General features: G+C 45.9%; 2 protein-coding genes across 4 annotated transcripts in view; one reads left to right on the plus strand and one right to left on the minus strand.

The window, feature by feature from the left end:
• TTC38 (tetratricopeptide repeat domain 38) overlaps positions 1–8482 on the plus strand; it is a 34533-nt gene extending 26051 nt beyond the window's left edge. The window contains exons 11-14 of the mRNA XM_055000321.1: positions 2498–2663; positions 2855–3014; positions 5896–5969; positions 7342–8482. Of these exons, the coding sequence (XP_054856296.1) occupies positions 2498–2663; positions 2855–3014; positions 5896–5969; positions 7342–7435 (494 nt within the window). The 3' untranslated portion in view covers positions 7436–8482. The remainder of the gene's footprint in view (positions 1–2497; positions 2664–2854; positions 3015–5895; positions 5970–7341) is intronic.
• Positions 8483–9843: 1361 nt separating this feature from the next.
• Positions 9844–13478, minus strand: part of LOC129343921 (zinc finger CCCH-type antiviral protein 1-like) — a 47332-nt gene continuing 43697 nt past the window's right edge. For all 3 annotated transcript variants that reach the window (XM_055000320.1, XM_055000318.1, XM_055000319.1), the window contains one exon: positions 9844–11061. In XM_055000320.1, coding sequence (XP_054856295.1) covers positions 10781–11061 — 281 coding nt within the window. In that variant the 3' untranslated portion in view covers positions 9844–10780. The remainder of the gene's footprint in view (positions 11062–13478) is intronic.

A 13478-nucleotide genomic window follows, 5' to 3' on the forward strand; every position in this document is an offset into this window, starting at 1 on the left:
CAGTCTATTACAGCAGCAGGGTAATTGACACGCAGGCAGGAAACTGACACGTGTATCAGAGCACACACGTGCAAAGCAATCTTTGTGCAGCAGTGAAACAGTAATGCAGGAAACTTTAACACAGTTCATGGCAGGCTTTAAAGCAGGGGAGGGGGCCTACTTGGCAACACGTGCTTGTTTCCTCCTCCTGGTTTCTGCCTGATGTCCACAAACATTGGAGATTTTTTTTCTTTACATACCTCTAGATGCACACTTTGGCATCCCAAGAACAAGACATGTGTATGCAAAATATAAGGGAAAAACAAAATGGAAAGAATGTCCTTCAAAATTAGCCTTTTGTGTTTAACCCTGCCCCCCAATTTTTAAAAAATATTTTAGTTTTTTTGGTGTGCAGAAGGCTGCTTCGGAAAAAGTTTCTGTTTTTTGTTGTTTGTTTCTGTGGTGCACTGCGCTCTTCTGTACCATAGAAACGAGCAACGAATAATAATAGAAAACTCGAGAGTAGCTCTTCAGGTAGCAAACAACATTTTTTTAAACTTTGGGGAACACCAGGGGTTAGTTTTAAAGGGATTTCTTTATTTGCTTGTTTTTCTGGTGCAGAAGTACAGAACTGCATGCTTCTCCACTACAGGAAGGGAAAAAAACCCCTTTAGAACGACCCTTCTGCATTTTGCTGTTTTTCGTTTGTGAAACATGGCTCCAGTTTTTAAATTGTAGGCTGCCTAGAGTGAGAGTCTAGAGAAGAAGCACTGAAATCTCTTAAATAAATAATTCTTTCTGGGGCATCCCTGATCCTTGGGACTGTGGAAGGGCGCACAGATGACACTTTAAAAACTCCTTTTGTCCATCCAAGGAAACGGGAAGCAGCTTTTTTTCCCCATTAATCCTCAAGTTCTTGTCCTCCAAGTTCCACATAATGTAACTGAAGATTGTCAGAGTGAAACTCCTATATTGTCTCATCTCTTGCCTGAACCAAATTTAGTTGGGTCTTCTCAGTTGTCATCCTCTACTCCCCTCCTCTTTCCCTGACTCTGTTAAACAGAAAGAAAAAGTGACCAGAAAAAGAAAGAATAAGTGACCAAGTGCCGCCTTGATTGTACTATGGCTTGGCAAAGGGAGACGTGCCATTTTCTCCGCGGCCATCATTTTCTGCATACGCCCATCCCCAGCATCTTGTTCTGATGGCTTAGCTGCAAATTCTAGCTATATTAAGATAGAGGCGCCCCCTCATGAGAATGGTGAACAGGTGGACCCATATTTACTTGAATAAAGAAGTTATATTCTACATTTTTGTCCGGGATCTGAGGCTCAGCCCCCGGACTTATCAGGAGGAGGGGATGGGAGGCAGTTGAGGGACAGCCACCCAGCCACTCCAACAGGCAACCAGGACCAGAACAGACCAACAACTGAAGGGGGGAAGGAGGTATCCCAGCCACAGGAGGGCATAGAAGCACACAAGCCATCCCAGCTACAGGAGGGCAGAGAAACATCCAAGCCTTAGAGAGTCAGGTGAGACAGGTGGAAGCCAGCTAGCCCCACCCTCTAGTGGGGGGCCAGGCAGGGAGAGTGAGGACTCCCAGTGGGGAGTAGACCTGAGGGAGGAGGTACAGGAAGCAAGGGCAGTCAGCCAGCACCCTTACCAGTCAGGGAGGAGAGGCAGCCAAAGCAGCACAGAGCTACACCGCAGCCTGCAGGCCAGCTAGAAAGCCTCGTCCAGGCAAAGCTGGGAGCAAAACAATCCGAGATGGAGCTGCCTGAGGCACTCTACAGGAAAAGCTTGGCAGCCAGCCAAGAAGGCACAGGTGTGCCTGCCCCAAGCAGCCAGCTCAGTAGAGAAAGCTTGGCAGCCGGCCAAGGAGGAACAGGTGTGACTGCTCAGGGCAGCCTGCAGAGCAAACCCAGGTGCAGCTGCTGAGTCAGCCAAGGCCGTGGCTAGGGTGCCGGAGGGGGGCGTGACTGACAGGTGGAGCAGGGAATTGGTGAAGGGATAAAAGGGAAGTCCACCCATAGGGCATGGTGGGTTTTGTAGGAATGTGGCAGAGAGAATGAGAGAGCAACGGAGAGAAGGTGGAGGAAAGAAGATGAAGAGGAGGAGTAAGTCCAGAGGAGGGAAGGGGCCAGCTCTCATGGAAGGCAGCCAGGACTCTGTCAGGTTGAGCAGGCCTGCGAGAGGTGCAGTATACACCCCTCCTTCCACAGAGTGGGAGCCTGCATAATCCCTGGTCCAAAGTCAGGCGGGAGTGCGCATAATCCCTGGTCCAAAGTCAGGTGTGCCGGCACCTCACCGGGTGAAGCCCAAGGCAGAACCTGATAGTTTTTAAAAGCATTCGATAACTAATAGCTTGATGCCATGCACATTTGCTCCAAAATCAGTCCCAGAGTGTTCAGGTGAGGGCTGCTCCCAGGTAGCAGCACAGAATTGCAGTCCAAGAAATTTTTATTTTTATTTTTTAGAACACAAGCCGGATGTTCTAAATATGTGGCACTTGTCTTCTAGGTGTGAATGTGGGTGACAGGTGGAAAGGAGTAAACCATCTGACGAAGAAACATGCTTCAGATCATGTCCTGATCTTCAACGATGTTCACATTTTGATGGCTTCATTAGGGGCTAAGGACCAAAAAACGACTCATGAGCTCTTAACGACCCTCCAGGAACTGGTCCAGTAAGCTGCAAACAATCTTATGAGTACAGATATCTTGTTCTTTTTTGCTTGGTGTTCCCTTGGAAGGGGCCTGGTTCTAGTTTTCTGCCTTGGTTTTCGTGATCCAGTGCTACAGCTGCACCAGCTAACGCAGTGGTTTCTGAATGTTTCAGTTGGCTGTTGTAGCTTCTCCTTCTCTTTCTCTTCTCCAGGGCACCTGGTGAAGCCTACGAGCTAAAACTGGGTCCTAGGCTGAGCCTTCCTCTTTTGCAAGCATTTGTAGAGTTTGAGAATGGAAACTACGACAAGACGGTGGAGTTGCTTTTCCCCATTCGCTACCAAGTGGTCGAGATAGGGGGAAGCAATGCTCAGGTAAGGGGGTGGGGAAGGGAAGGGCTTTTTTTAAAATGGAGACTTGGCTGGCTTTGTTCTGTCCAGTGTGGGTGCCCCAGGAAAGGTGGAGGCTGACTGGAGAGGAAGTGCCACCAGGAGTACGTAAGGCCATTGCAAAGGTGTGGCTTCAGCTGTGAAGAACAAACAAGAATCAGAGAGGTGCCGAGTGTCGTTGAGTGGTCCCTGTCACACTTGTTCCGTGCCTTGCCTGCTGCTGCTGGGGGCAAGCGCCCTCTTCTGGTCCCCATGAAGGGTGACAGAACCATCTTCCCCTTCCAAGAATTCAGGCAGAGCAATTTTCTCTTTCTGCCTTCATGTTCACAGTCCTGTCACTTTTGGTGAATCTCCTCCTGGAGTTTATCCGCTCCCACTTCCTTTGCAGGCAGGGCAATCCAAATAGCTGTGAACTTGGACTCATCAAGTGCCAGATTCCAGCTTTGCAGCAGGAGGGCTGACAAAGTTTCCCTACCTTTTCCTGGCCTCATATGGCTGCTTCCAGGGCTTTTTTTCTGGGAAAAGAGGTGGTGGAACTCAGTGGGTTGCCCTCAGAGAAAATGGTCACATGGCTGGTGGCCCCGCCCCCTGATCTCCAGACAGAGGGGAGTTGAGATGGCCCTCCGGCGCGGGGCAATCTAAACTCCCCTCCGTCTGGAGATCAGGGGGCGGGGCCACCAGCCATGTGACCATTTTCAAGAGGTTCCGGAACTCTGTTTCCCCGCGTTCCCCCTGAAAAAAAGCCCTGGCTGCTTCATTCAAGCTGCCTTATTTCCCTCTGCTTTTTCTTTTACCCAAGAGCGTGAGTGAGAATGGAAGGGAATTGGAGCAGTGCTTTTTGCAATGGCTTTTTACAGCAGCTGCTCATCTTAGAAACTCTCCAATGAGGTTGACCAAGGAAACCAAACTGTTACACCTGAAGAGCTGCGTGGAAAATGACCAGCTGTAGCCCCAAATAGGTGCATGGGCCCTGTGCAGAGAATCAGGTTCCCTTGTCAGTCTCCAAGCTGTGAAAATCAGCTCAGCAGGAGAGCTCTAAGACTCTGGAGGCTTCAGCCATGGGACATCCAGTTCCCAGTTAGGTCTCCTTAAGTCAAGGAAAGGATGCAGCAAGCCGCTCTCCTTCTGCCGACCCCCAAATCAAAGGGGATTTGCATCAGCCAGAATTTGCAAATGGGTAGTCCTTTTGGTTCAGAAGAAGCTATGCAGTTCTCAGGAGGACAGTGTCATGTTAAAAATCACCACTAGTCCAGTAGCACCTCTAAGACTAACAAAATTTGTGGTAGGGGATGAGCTTTTGTGAGTCACAACTCACTTCTTCAGATACCTCTTCAGATACTTCTTCAGTCTCATGATGAAAGCACATACCCTACACACACAGACTAACACAGCTACCCATCTTGATCTGTCTCCATGTTAAAAATCAGTCCTATTCCCAAGATCAACACACAGTTCTGTGGGGGCAAAGAGTTAGTATTGTGTGCCTACACATTCAAAGACCAAAAAATAGTGTGTGAGATACCCTCAGAACACTGAAAGTGTTCCTGAAATCCTACAGGCTGGATGGTTTATTTTTCTGTGTTTTCTCTCTATCTAAGATGGGGAAGAATGTCTCCAGGGCTGCATTAAGTACATGAATAAAGGCAGCAGGCCTTTCCCGAGCTTTCAGCGTTCGGGTTCCCAGGACATTTGTGTTTGCTTTTGTAAGATGGCCTGCACCCTCTTCCATAGTAACTGCAATTAGAGGGGCTCCAGCCTTCTCCTTCATATGAGGCCTCCATTTCTTTTGACACTGTGTTTAAGAGAGGAATTCTCCGGCTAACAATGGTCCATCCAGTAGTTCTGCATCTAACTTGCCATGGAGGAGAAAGGAATGTTGAACTTGGGTTTGTTTAATTCAAACTAGCCATTGGAGAGGCCTTGCCTAAACCTCCTTCCCTCTTCCATGCCTGTTCTTTGGGCAGGGAGTTGACTGTCTAGTTCTGTTCATGTTTTTGGCACTGGAGTGAAGTTTTTCTCTCCTGAATCACATCACAAAGCTCTTTGGATCTGATGGAACCAGCCTGGAAGTTATTTGCCTAGCTCTGCTTACGAAAGAAGTGAGAGAATGAACCCATTCCTGGATTGCCTTCATCAGTTAAAGGGAAGGGACTCTCACAATCTGGTGAGAGCCAGTTTGGTGTAGTGATGGGACTCTAATCTGGAGAACCAGGTTTGATTCCCCACTCCTCCACTTGAAGCCAGTGGGGTGACCTGGGGTCAGTCAGAGCTCTCTCAGCCCCACCCATCTCACAGGGTGATTGTTGTGGGGATAATAACACACTTTGTAAACTACTCTGAGTGGACTTTAAGTTGTCCTGATGGGTGGTATAAAATTGAATGTTGTTACTGCCTTGGCAAATCCAAGGCACAGAGGAGTTGCCTTCGAGAAGGAACTGTGGGGTGCAACATACTTTCACCTCATTCTCTGAGAATCTTTCCCTGGCTTCAGTGATGACTTCACAATCCCAGTTCCTCTGAACAATCCTCTAAAATCAGTGTTCAGGATAGGATGTGGGGGCCTCACCACTCCCAGCTGAACTGTTACAAATCTTTCCTGGCCCTCTCAGCTGGTGATGGAGGCTTCAGACGGAAGGGCCGGCATCTTTTTTTACTGGTAACAGACTTGTAAAAGTTTGACACTGATACTGATTTGTTCTTCTGTAGAGGTTTAAAGGGACAGCCAAATTAGCATGTGGTGGGAATTGCGTGAACTCAGCAGCACACCTTCCCTGCCTATGTGTTTAAATCACTGGCAGTCAAGATTTCCCCCCTCCTTACACAACAGAAACATTTTGAATTTTATCTTGCACTTCTGTCCCCCCAGAGAGATGTTTTTGCCCAGATGCTGATCCATGCCGCTTTAAACTGTAAATCCAAAGCTAACCAAAAACTTGCAAGGTGAGTATTGCTTTCTAAAAATGACTTCTGTATTTTGCTCAGCTTAAAAGTAGGGATTTATTCATAAACATGGGTGTGTGGCAGCTTTCTCTAGCCATCTTACCCCTTTTATGCTGTGGTTCAGGGGTGAACAACCGTGTTTGGCGCCTAGTGGTACCCAAACACACTTTCCCTTAGACCAGTTGCCTGTCAGAAGCCTCTAAGCTGAACTAATGTTTCTGTTGCGCTGCAATCTTCATACAGACTTTGGACAGGAGTTGCCTTTGGAGTGAAATACTACGTTGGCAGTTGAGGCCAGCCTACCTTCTTTGTGTGGTGTTTGAATAGTGCATTGAGTCGTAGTCCTGAGTCTCTGGCTAGTGGCTGGAAAGGTTTTTCAAATTGCTTAGTACAGTCGCTCCCCACCCCTTCTAAAGGAGTATTATATTGGAGGAGAATGAGAAAGTTGTTGATCCTTGGGAGAATGAAAGAGCTGGAAGAATTCCATCATTGAAAGGCAGCATGAATTATTGTACACAAGAGCCTCTTTGGGTATAATTGAACATGAAAGTCAGTCCCAATACTTGATGCACCAGGAAAAAAATTCCTACTATCCAACCTAGTTGGTGTCACCATTTCAGACATGCTGGAAAAGCACTAGGGAAAGGAGCCTGGGCAGCTAACCCTTTCTCTCCATATACATTTCCCAAAGCAGGCAAATGTATGTTCTCTGTATAGATACTGGCAATGCAGAGACAGGGCATGCGCCTTCCCCTTTTTGCCACATTCTGCCTCTCCTGCTTGAAGAGGTTCTGTATCAGTGCCCCATCAAAACCCATTTTGTTGTGCTGGGTGTATCAGCACTACTGTACCTGGAATAGCTGAAGAATGGAGTTCTGGGACTGAATTGGCTTTTGCATAGTTGGCCAAAGGCATTGTGACGTTACTTTGACTTCCCGGAACCGGCTTCTCCAGGGGATCTATTGTACATCTCCGCTGTTCTCTAGAAATTGCACCTGATCCACATTCTGCCCTAGGAGTATTTCATTGTCCGTACGGTTGGAGTGCTATTGATTTACATAACAAGCTGAAAATGATTGCTATTCTGATATGGGTATTGTATAAATTTGACTTAAATATTTTCCCAAAAAACTGGTGAGGACCCTTGAGATTAGGCTGCAGTAGCTTGGGGGCTGCTTTTCTGTGGCTTCATCCCTAGTACTATTTCAAGGCCAGTCACTGTGAAGGCTGGGCCTGTTGTGTGGGTCCTTAGCACCCCATGGTGGCCCAACATGACAGAACTAACACTTCCAAGGACGTCACCCCTCTGCAACTAAAAATGAGTAGCTTTAAGAGAGTGTTCATATTCCCCCCCGCCCCTTCTTTCTTTTAGGTGCCTCCTGATAGAACGCGATGAACTGAGACCAAATGCACCAATGACTGAGCGACTCATGCGCAAGGCCTTTGCTGTTCACACCCTGGGATAAAACTTGCGCCTGGCGTGCTCAGAAAGTTTCTAGTCCGCATTCTCACTCCGAAGCTTCCCGTTATGGCAGCAAGCCAATCTCTGCCAAAGTGCAATGAGGACGTCTTGCACAGAGCTTAGATGGATTAGGCCTTTGGTAATTGCAGTTACAGAGATTCCTTTTCAATCCTGGGCTTTCTGGAATGTTTTTTAATCTTGCCAAGTTTTGATGAACAAATCAAACAGAAATATACCAAATCAGTTGCTTTCTTTACATGTCTCACTTGTTTAAAATAAGATTCCACTGCAGAGTTCTGATATGCTAGAACACCATTGGGGGATTATTTGGTATTAGGATAAATGGAAGTGAGCAAGGTGTAGAACATGATGTGGCTGTGTGGAATGTATTGCGATATGCTGAGATACACAAGCAGCATTAACAAGGCATGTATTTTGAGCAGTAGTGGATTTTTGCCTTCTTAGAAATAACGTACCCTTGGGTGGGAGACCAAGTCCAGGGTTGCTACACAGAGGCAGGCAATGGAAAACCACTTTTTGTCTCTTGCCGTGAAAACACTGCTGGGTCATCATTAAGTTGGCTGCAACTTGAAGGCACTTTACATGCCTACACACAGAGTTTAAATATCCACAGATCTGTTTCTGCCTCAGGGTACCCTCTCTGGGACAGGATCTGTTACAGGTACTGGAATCATGTGGGGTTGCCTTTTTTGTGTTAAGGATTCTGTTGGAGCAGGGGAAGCCGTCTTCCCTCTGTCTGCCTTTAAACAGAAGGGGGCAGAAGGGGGAAGGGCCACAGGTGAATCCAGGAGAGCTCAGAGAACCAGAGGAAGTGAAAACATTGTGATGGACTGGAGAAGAGGTGGAGACAAACCAGTACAACCCACGGAGGCAGAGGAATTTTTCTACAGAAAATTGTTAATGTTGGCACACAAACCACAGCACTGGTCTATGATAAGATTTTCTTAAAACTCAGGATGATTGTATACATGCATGCTTCACACAAAAAATTGCCAGTCCACTTTTAAATACATTATGTAGAGAATCTTTATACTCTGTGGCCGTGTGTTCCTTGGCCTTGATGTCTTGTGGCATTTGAGTAATGATCTCCAAACAGTTGTTTTAGTTTCCTCCATAGTTCCTCCTCCTGCAAGCCAGGAGGTGCTGCTACGGTCATGAACAGCAGAGACTGGCTGTTGCACCTGTGAATGCCTTGGGGAGGAACACCTGACGCACGAGTGCATGCTAGCCCTGTGTGTGTGAGTGAGAGTGAGTGAGTGAGTGAGTGAGAGCTGGTCATGCTGTGTTGCAAGCATCCAACGGGACCACGAACCCTCCCATTTATTCATTGCTTTTGGTTTTGATACAGCCACTCTTGCATTCTGATAATAGAGTCATTCTGGCTACAGTGAATGTGTGGAGAGTGAAAGACCTCTGCCTCCTGCAAAATTGCTGGGTGCTTTTAATGACATTTGAGGGGAAACAGCAGGATGACGCGGGCCTGATTTAAATTTGGGGTACAGTGGCTATGAAGATCTTGCCCAAGTGTGATGTAACTGAGGTGCAACTCTCTTCTCTCAGGCTGCTGAGAATGCCCGGGGAGGGGGCTTTCTTTAGCCTCCCCCACTTTAATTTGACAAAACAGCAAGACCAGCATTTAAACATGGACTGTACTTTCATTATTAGTAAATGTGTTTGAAAACTATCTTTGGTGCTGATAAGAGGAAAAGGAGGGAAGGAGAGATTATTTTGGGAGGAGGAAAGGAACTGTAGGCTCCCAGCCCCATTGCTTGAGCGCCACTCTAGCACAAGGCGCTTCCAAGGGGAGACTAGGAGCGAAGGAGATGCAAGCTCAGGCTACCACACTGCAATTGTGAAACTCAGTGTGTGTGAGTTGGGTCAGCGGCACACACTTGGTGATTCTGCTACCAGGAGCTCTATGCATGGAGGCAGGAACAAAACTATTCAAGATCAAACATCTGAACCACTGGTCTGTTTTGTGCTCCTGGGATGAAGATGAATTATGCAACCTGTATAAATTGTGCCAATTTGTGCAATTCCGATTTTTAAATCCCACCACTTTGTGAAACTTTGACTGACGGGTGGGGGTGGGGGTGGGGGGTGGGAAAGGAGCTGTGTTCGGCAACAGTATTATTGAACAGCCCTTCTGGATTTCGGCAGACATTGTCCGTATACTTCCATCCACAAGCACATACTTTCTGTTCCCACTACCCCCCCCCCCTTCTGCTTTTTCTGGTGCGTCTGTGATGTTGCAGAATCCAGTACTTCTTTCAGCTAAGCAAATAACTTCTCTCCAGTTTTGAGGGGGTGGGGTGAGAATAGAAAGGGTGGAATGAAAATTCAAAGAATTATTTGAGAGTTGACGTGTTTTTTAAAAAAGCACAAATTGCGAACTTTAAAATTTTTTACTTAATTCCCCCCCCCCCCCAAAACCGTTTACAGAAACATTAAGCTCCCCGCTCGGCTATTTTCCCTACTTTGCAACATGGTATATGGGGAAAGAAATTGAAAGGGTGTGGGGGGTCCAAAATAAAAGTGAGAACAGCAGCAATTCATCACAGCATCCTCTAGCAACACAGACGCAGTCTTATTAAACGTCCTTGGATCTTGGGTTTCTCAGGGTGGCTACTCCATCCCCCTACGCCGCAGCAACTGGTGGCTATTGTTTCTCAACAGTAACTACATTTAGAACCTTTGCCCAGGACAGCTTGATCCAAATATTGTTTCCCATAATTATCCAAAACCAAGAAGTGTATTCATGGAGTGGAGAAACATCTTGGAGCCAAGTTGTCTCACGACCAAAAGCCTTGTCGCTTGCCATTAACCTGTCATTGTAGACTCTGCTATGGAATACAGATGATCAGAAACAGATAAAAATGTCGCGTGCAACAGAAACCTATTCAGTACCAGGGTCAACAGCTGCCTCTTTTGAAACAGCCATGCTGAATATCTCCCTAGTACAACGAAAATTAGTATGCGTCAAGTAGGACATAGAACATAATCATCTATTTATCTGTCCTACATCGTTTTATGGGCACAACACCCATCCATAGAACTCATACAGCATTACGGATCACAGTCCACAAATTCTCAACTTTTTAAAATCACTAGTAACAAACTTGTTCGTTTTTCACCGAATGATCCATCGACGATTGACTTTTCCTTACTGTATTAATGTATTAACCTTACCCATTGTTAGAATTCAGAATATATAGTTCCTAGCTCCCTCAACATATATCATTTTTGGGAGGTAGATAATAGCTGCTTTAAACGTGAGCGGTTATAAAAGCTTATAAAGTAGGCACAGGAATCGCTGCTTTTTTGTCATTTATGCTACAACACATTTTTTTTCTTCGGTGTAACTAATTATATATGCAGGGTAAATCTGATACTTCTCAAAGATGACGAAGATGGACGGGTCCAACATCTTGTCCACACAGCTGTCGTAGCAGTTGGTCAGGCCAGCAGATTTTGCTGGGGGGCGATTGTAAGTGGCATGGCCTACCACGAAATCACCAACGAGAACCCGAGCCACAAACATATTCTTCAACTTGGCCTCTGCCTGACAGTACTTGTGGGAATACTGCGCATCCCTAGCAAAGTAGCTTCCTAGGAAGAAGCAGGAAACAAAAATCAAAAGATTGAGCTTTGCACATCCACAAGAGTTCAATTACAGCAAATTACTGTATGTATACCTGTGCACAACTGCAAGATTCTGCCCCAGAAGTTGTCAAAAACATTACATTGTTAAGAAAAGACAACTCTGGGCATTCGGACTTCTTGATTCTCCATAAAGCATTCTTTCTCCCACTAAAAGACAAGCCAGGATCCCCTGGGAAGTTGTTCAGCACAGACCCAGTAAATCCAGAGAATGGATCTGCACTGCATTTAAGTAAAAAAAAAAGGTGGAGCGGACAGAAGGAGCACAGGACAAATGAATGTTGACCACAAAGTGAGCAAAAGGTGAATTTGGGGAGCGGATTGCTAAAAACATTAAGACAAACAAGCATTTCTTCAACTATATCACAAGTAGGAAACTGACTATGGAAGCAGTTGGACCTTTGGATGAGAAAGAAATTAAAGGATTGCCTGAGGGAGATGAAATTCTCCGTTTTTTAGAAACACTAGTAACGAAATTGTTCATTTTTTGCAGCATAATTCATTGACGATCAACTTTTCCTTACTATGTATAAACATGACTCATGGTTAGAATTCAGAATATATGGTTCCTCGTTCCCTCAAATTTCTTACTCATTTTGGGAGGTAGATTGCTGCTTTACGCCTGAGGTATTACAAAAGCTTACAAACTAGGTATGGGTGTCACTACCTGTAGCTGTAACTACCTGTAAGTACTCGAACATGCTTTTCCCTGAACTGTAACTAATCATATATCCATGGTAAAATCTGAGGCTTCTGAAAGATGGATGGATCCAATATCCTGTCCCCACTGACTACATCTGTGTTCTCTGTGGAAAGTGTACGGCTTGTAACTATAGCAGACCAGGGCTTTTTTTCAGCTGGAATGCAGTGGAACGGAGTTCCGGCACCTCTTGAAAATGGTCACATGGCTGGTGGCCCCGCCCCGATCTCCAGACAGAGGGAAGTTTAGATTGCCCTCCATGCCAAGCGGCGTGGAAGGCAATCTAAACTCCCCTCTGTCTGGAGATCAGGAGGCGGGGCCACCGGCCATGTGACCATTTTCGCCGAGGGTGATTTAAACTTTAAAAATCTCCCCCCTTGTTCCAGCTGACCCAAAGTGATGTCATTGTGTGGTCCTTGGAGTGTGCATGCACTTTATGCACAAGCATGTGGTACCAGGGGCACCACCTCCCGCCAAGAGTTGCCCCCTCTGCTGGCAACCCACTGAGTTCCACCACCTCTTTTCCTAGAAAAAAGCCCTACTGGGAGTCTGAACAGTCAAACTGAGATGAGAGATGAACTTCTAAGACTACTGGGCAAATTAAAACCCACTGTGTCTTCAGGTCCAGATGGCATACACCTCAGGGTTTTTAAGGAACCCAAATGTGAAATGGTTGATCTACTAACCAGTATGAGTAAAATTGCTAAAGGCAGCTTCTGAACTGTAATACTGGAGAGTAGAAAATGTTATGCTCATTTTTTTAAGGGATCCAGAGGGGATCTAGTGAATTACAAATCAACTATCCTAGTATCTTTTCCATGTAGAAACTATTACTAAACTTAGAAATATTAAACACATCAAGGAACAATCCGCACGGCTTCTGCAAAGGGAAGTCCTTCCTCACCCACCCTCTGGAGTTCTTTGAGCAGAGTAATAAGCATGAATGAGTTGGCAGGCATGACATACTCGGACTTCCAAAAGGCTTTGGACAAGGTCCCTCCCCGCAGGCTCTGCAGTCAGATTAATCGTCACAGGGTAAGAGGGAGGGGCCTTTAATGGATTAAAAATTAAGGAAGCAGCGTAGGAATAAACGGACAGTTCTTGCAATGGAGATAAATGAGCAGAAGAGTCCCACAAGGATCAGTATCGGGCCTGGGGCTATTTAATTTGTTTATATAGGATCTGGAAGTGGGGTGAGTAGGACAGTGGCCGAGTTTGGAGATGATACCAAATTATTCAGGATGGTGAAAACCAAAGTAGTTTGTGAAGAGGTATAGGAGGATTTCTCTAAATTGGGTGAGCAGGCAACGGTGCAGCAAATGAAGTTTAATGTTGGTAAGTGTAACATGATGCGCACTAGAATAAAAATCCTAACTTTAAATGTATATTGATGAGTTCTGAATTGGCTGAGGCCAAGAGAGAAAGAGATCTTGAGGTCACAGTGGATGCCTCAATGAAAATGTTGACTCAAAGTGCAGCAGCAAGGAAGAAAAGCTAACTCCATGCTGGGGATTATTAGAAAAGGGGTTGAGAATAAAACAGCTGATGTTGTAATACTCTTGTACAGAACAATGGTACACCTACATCTGAACATTCTATACAATTCTGGATGCTGTATCTCAAAAAGGATATTGCAGGGCTGGAAAAAGTACAGGAGAGGGCAACC

Source organism: Eublepharis macularius, chromosome 16 (assembly GCF_028583425.1).
Source record: "Eublepharis macularius isolate TG4126 chromosome 16, MPM_Emac_v1.0, whole genome shotgun sequence".
In the NCBI taxonomy this organism is placed as follows: domain Eukaryota; kingdom Metazoa; phylum Chordata; class Lepidosauria; order Squamata; family Eublepharidae; genus Eublepharis; species Eublepharis macularius.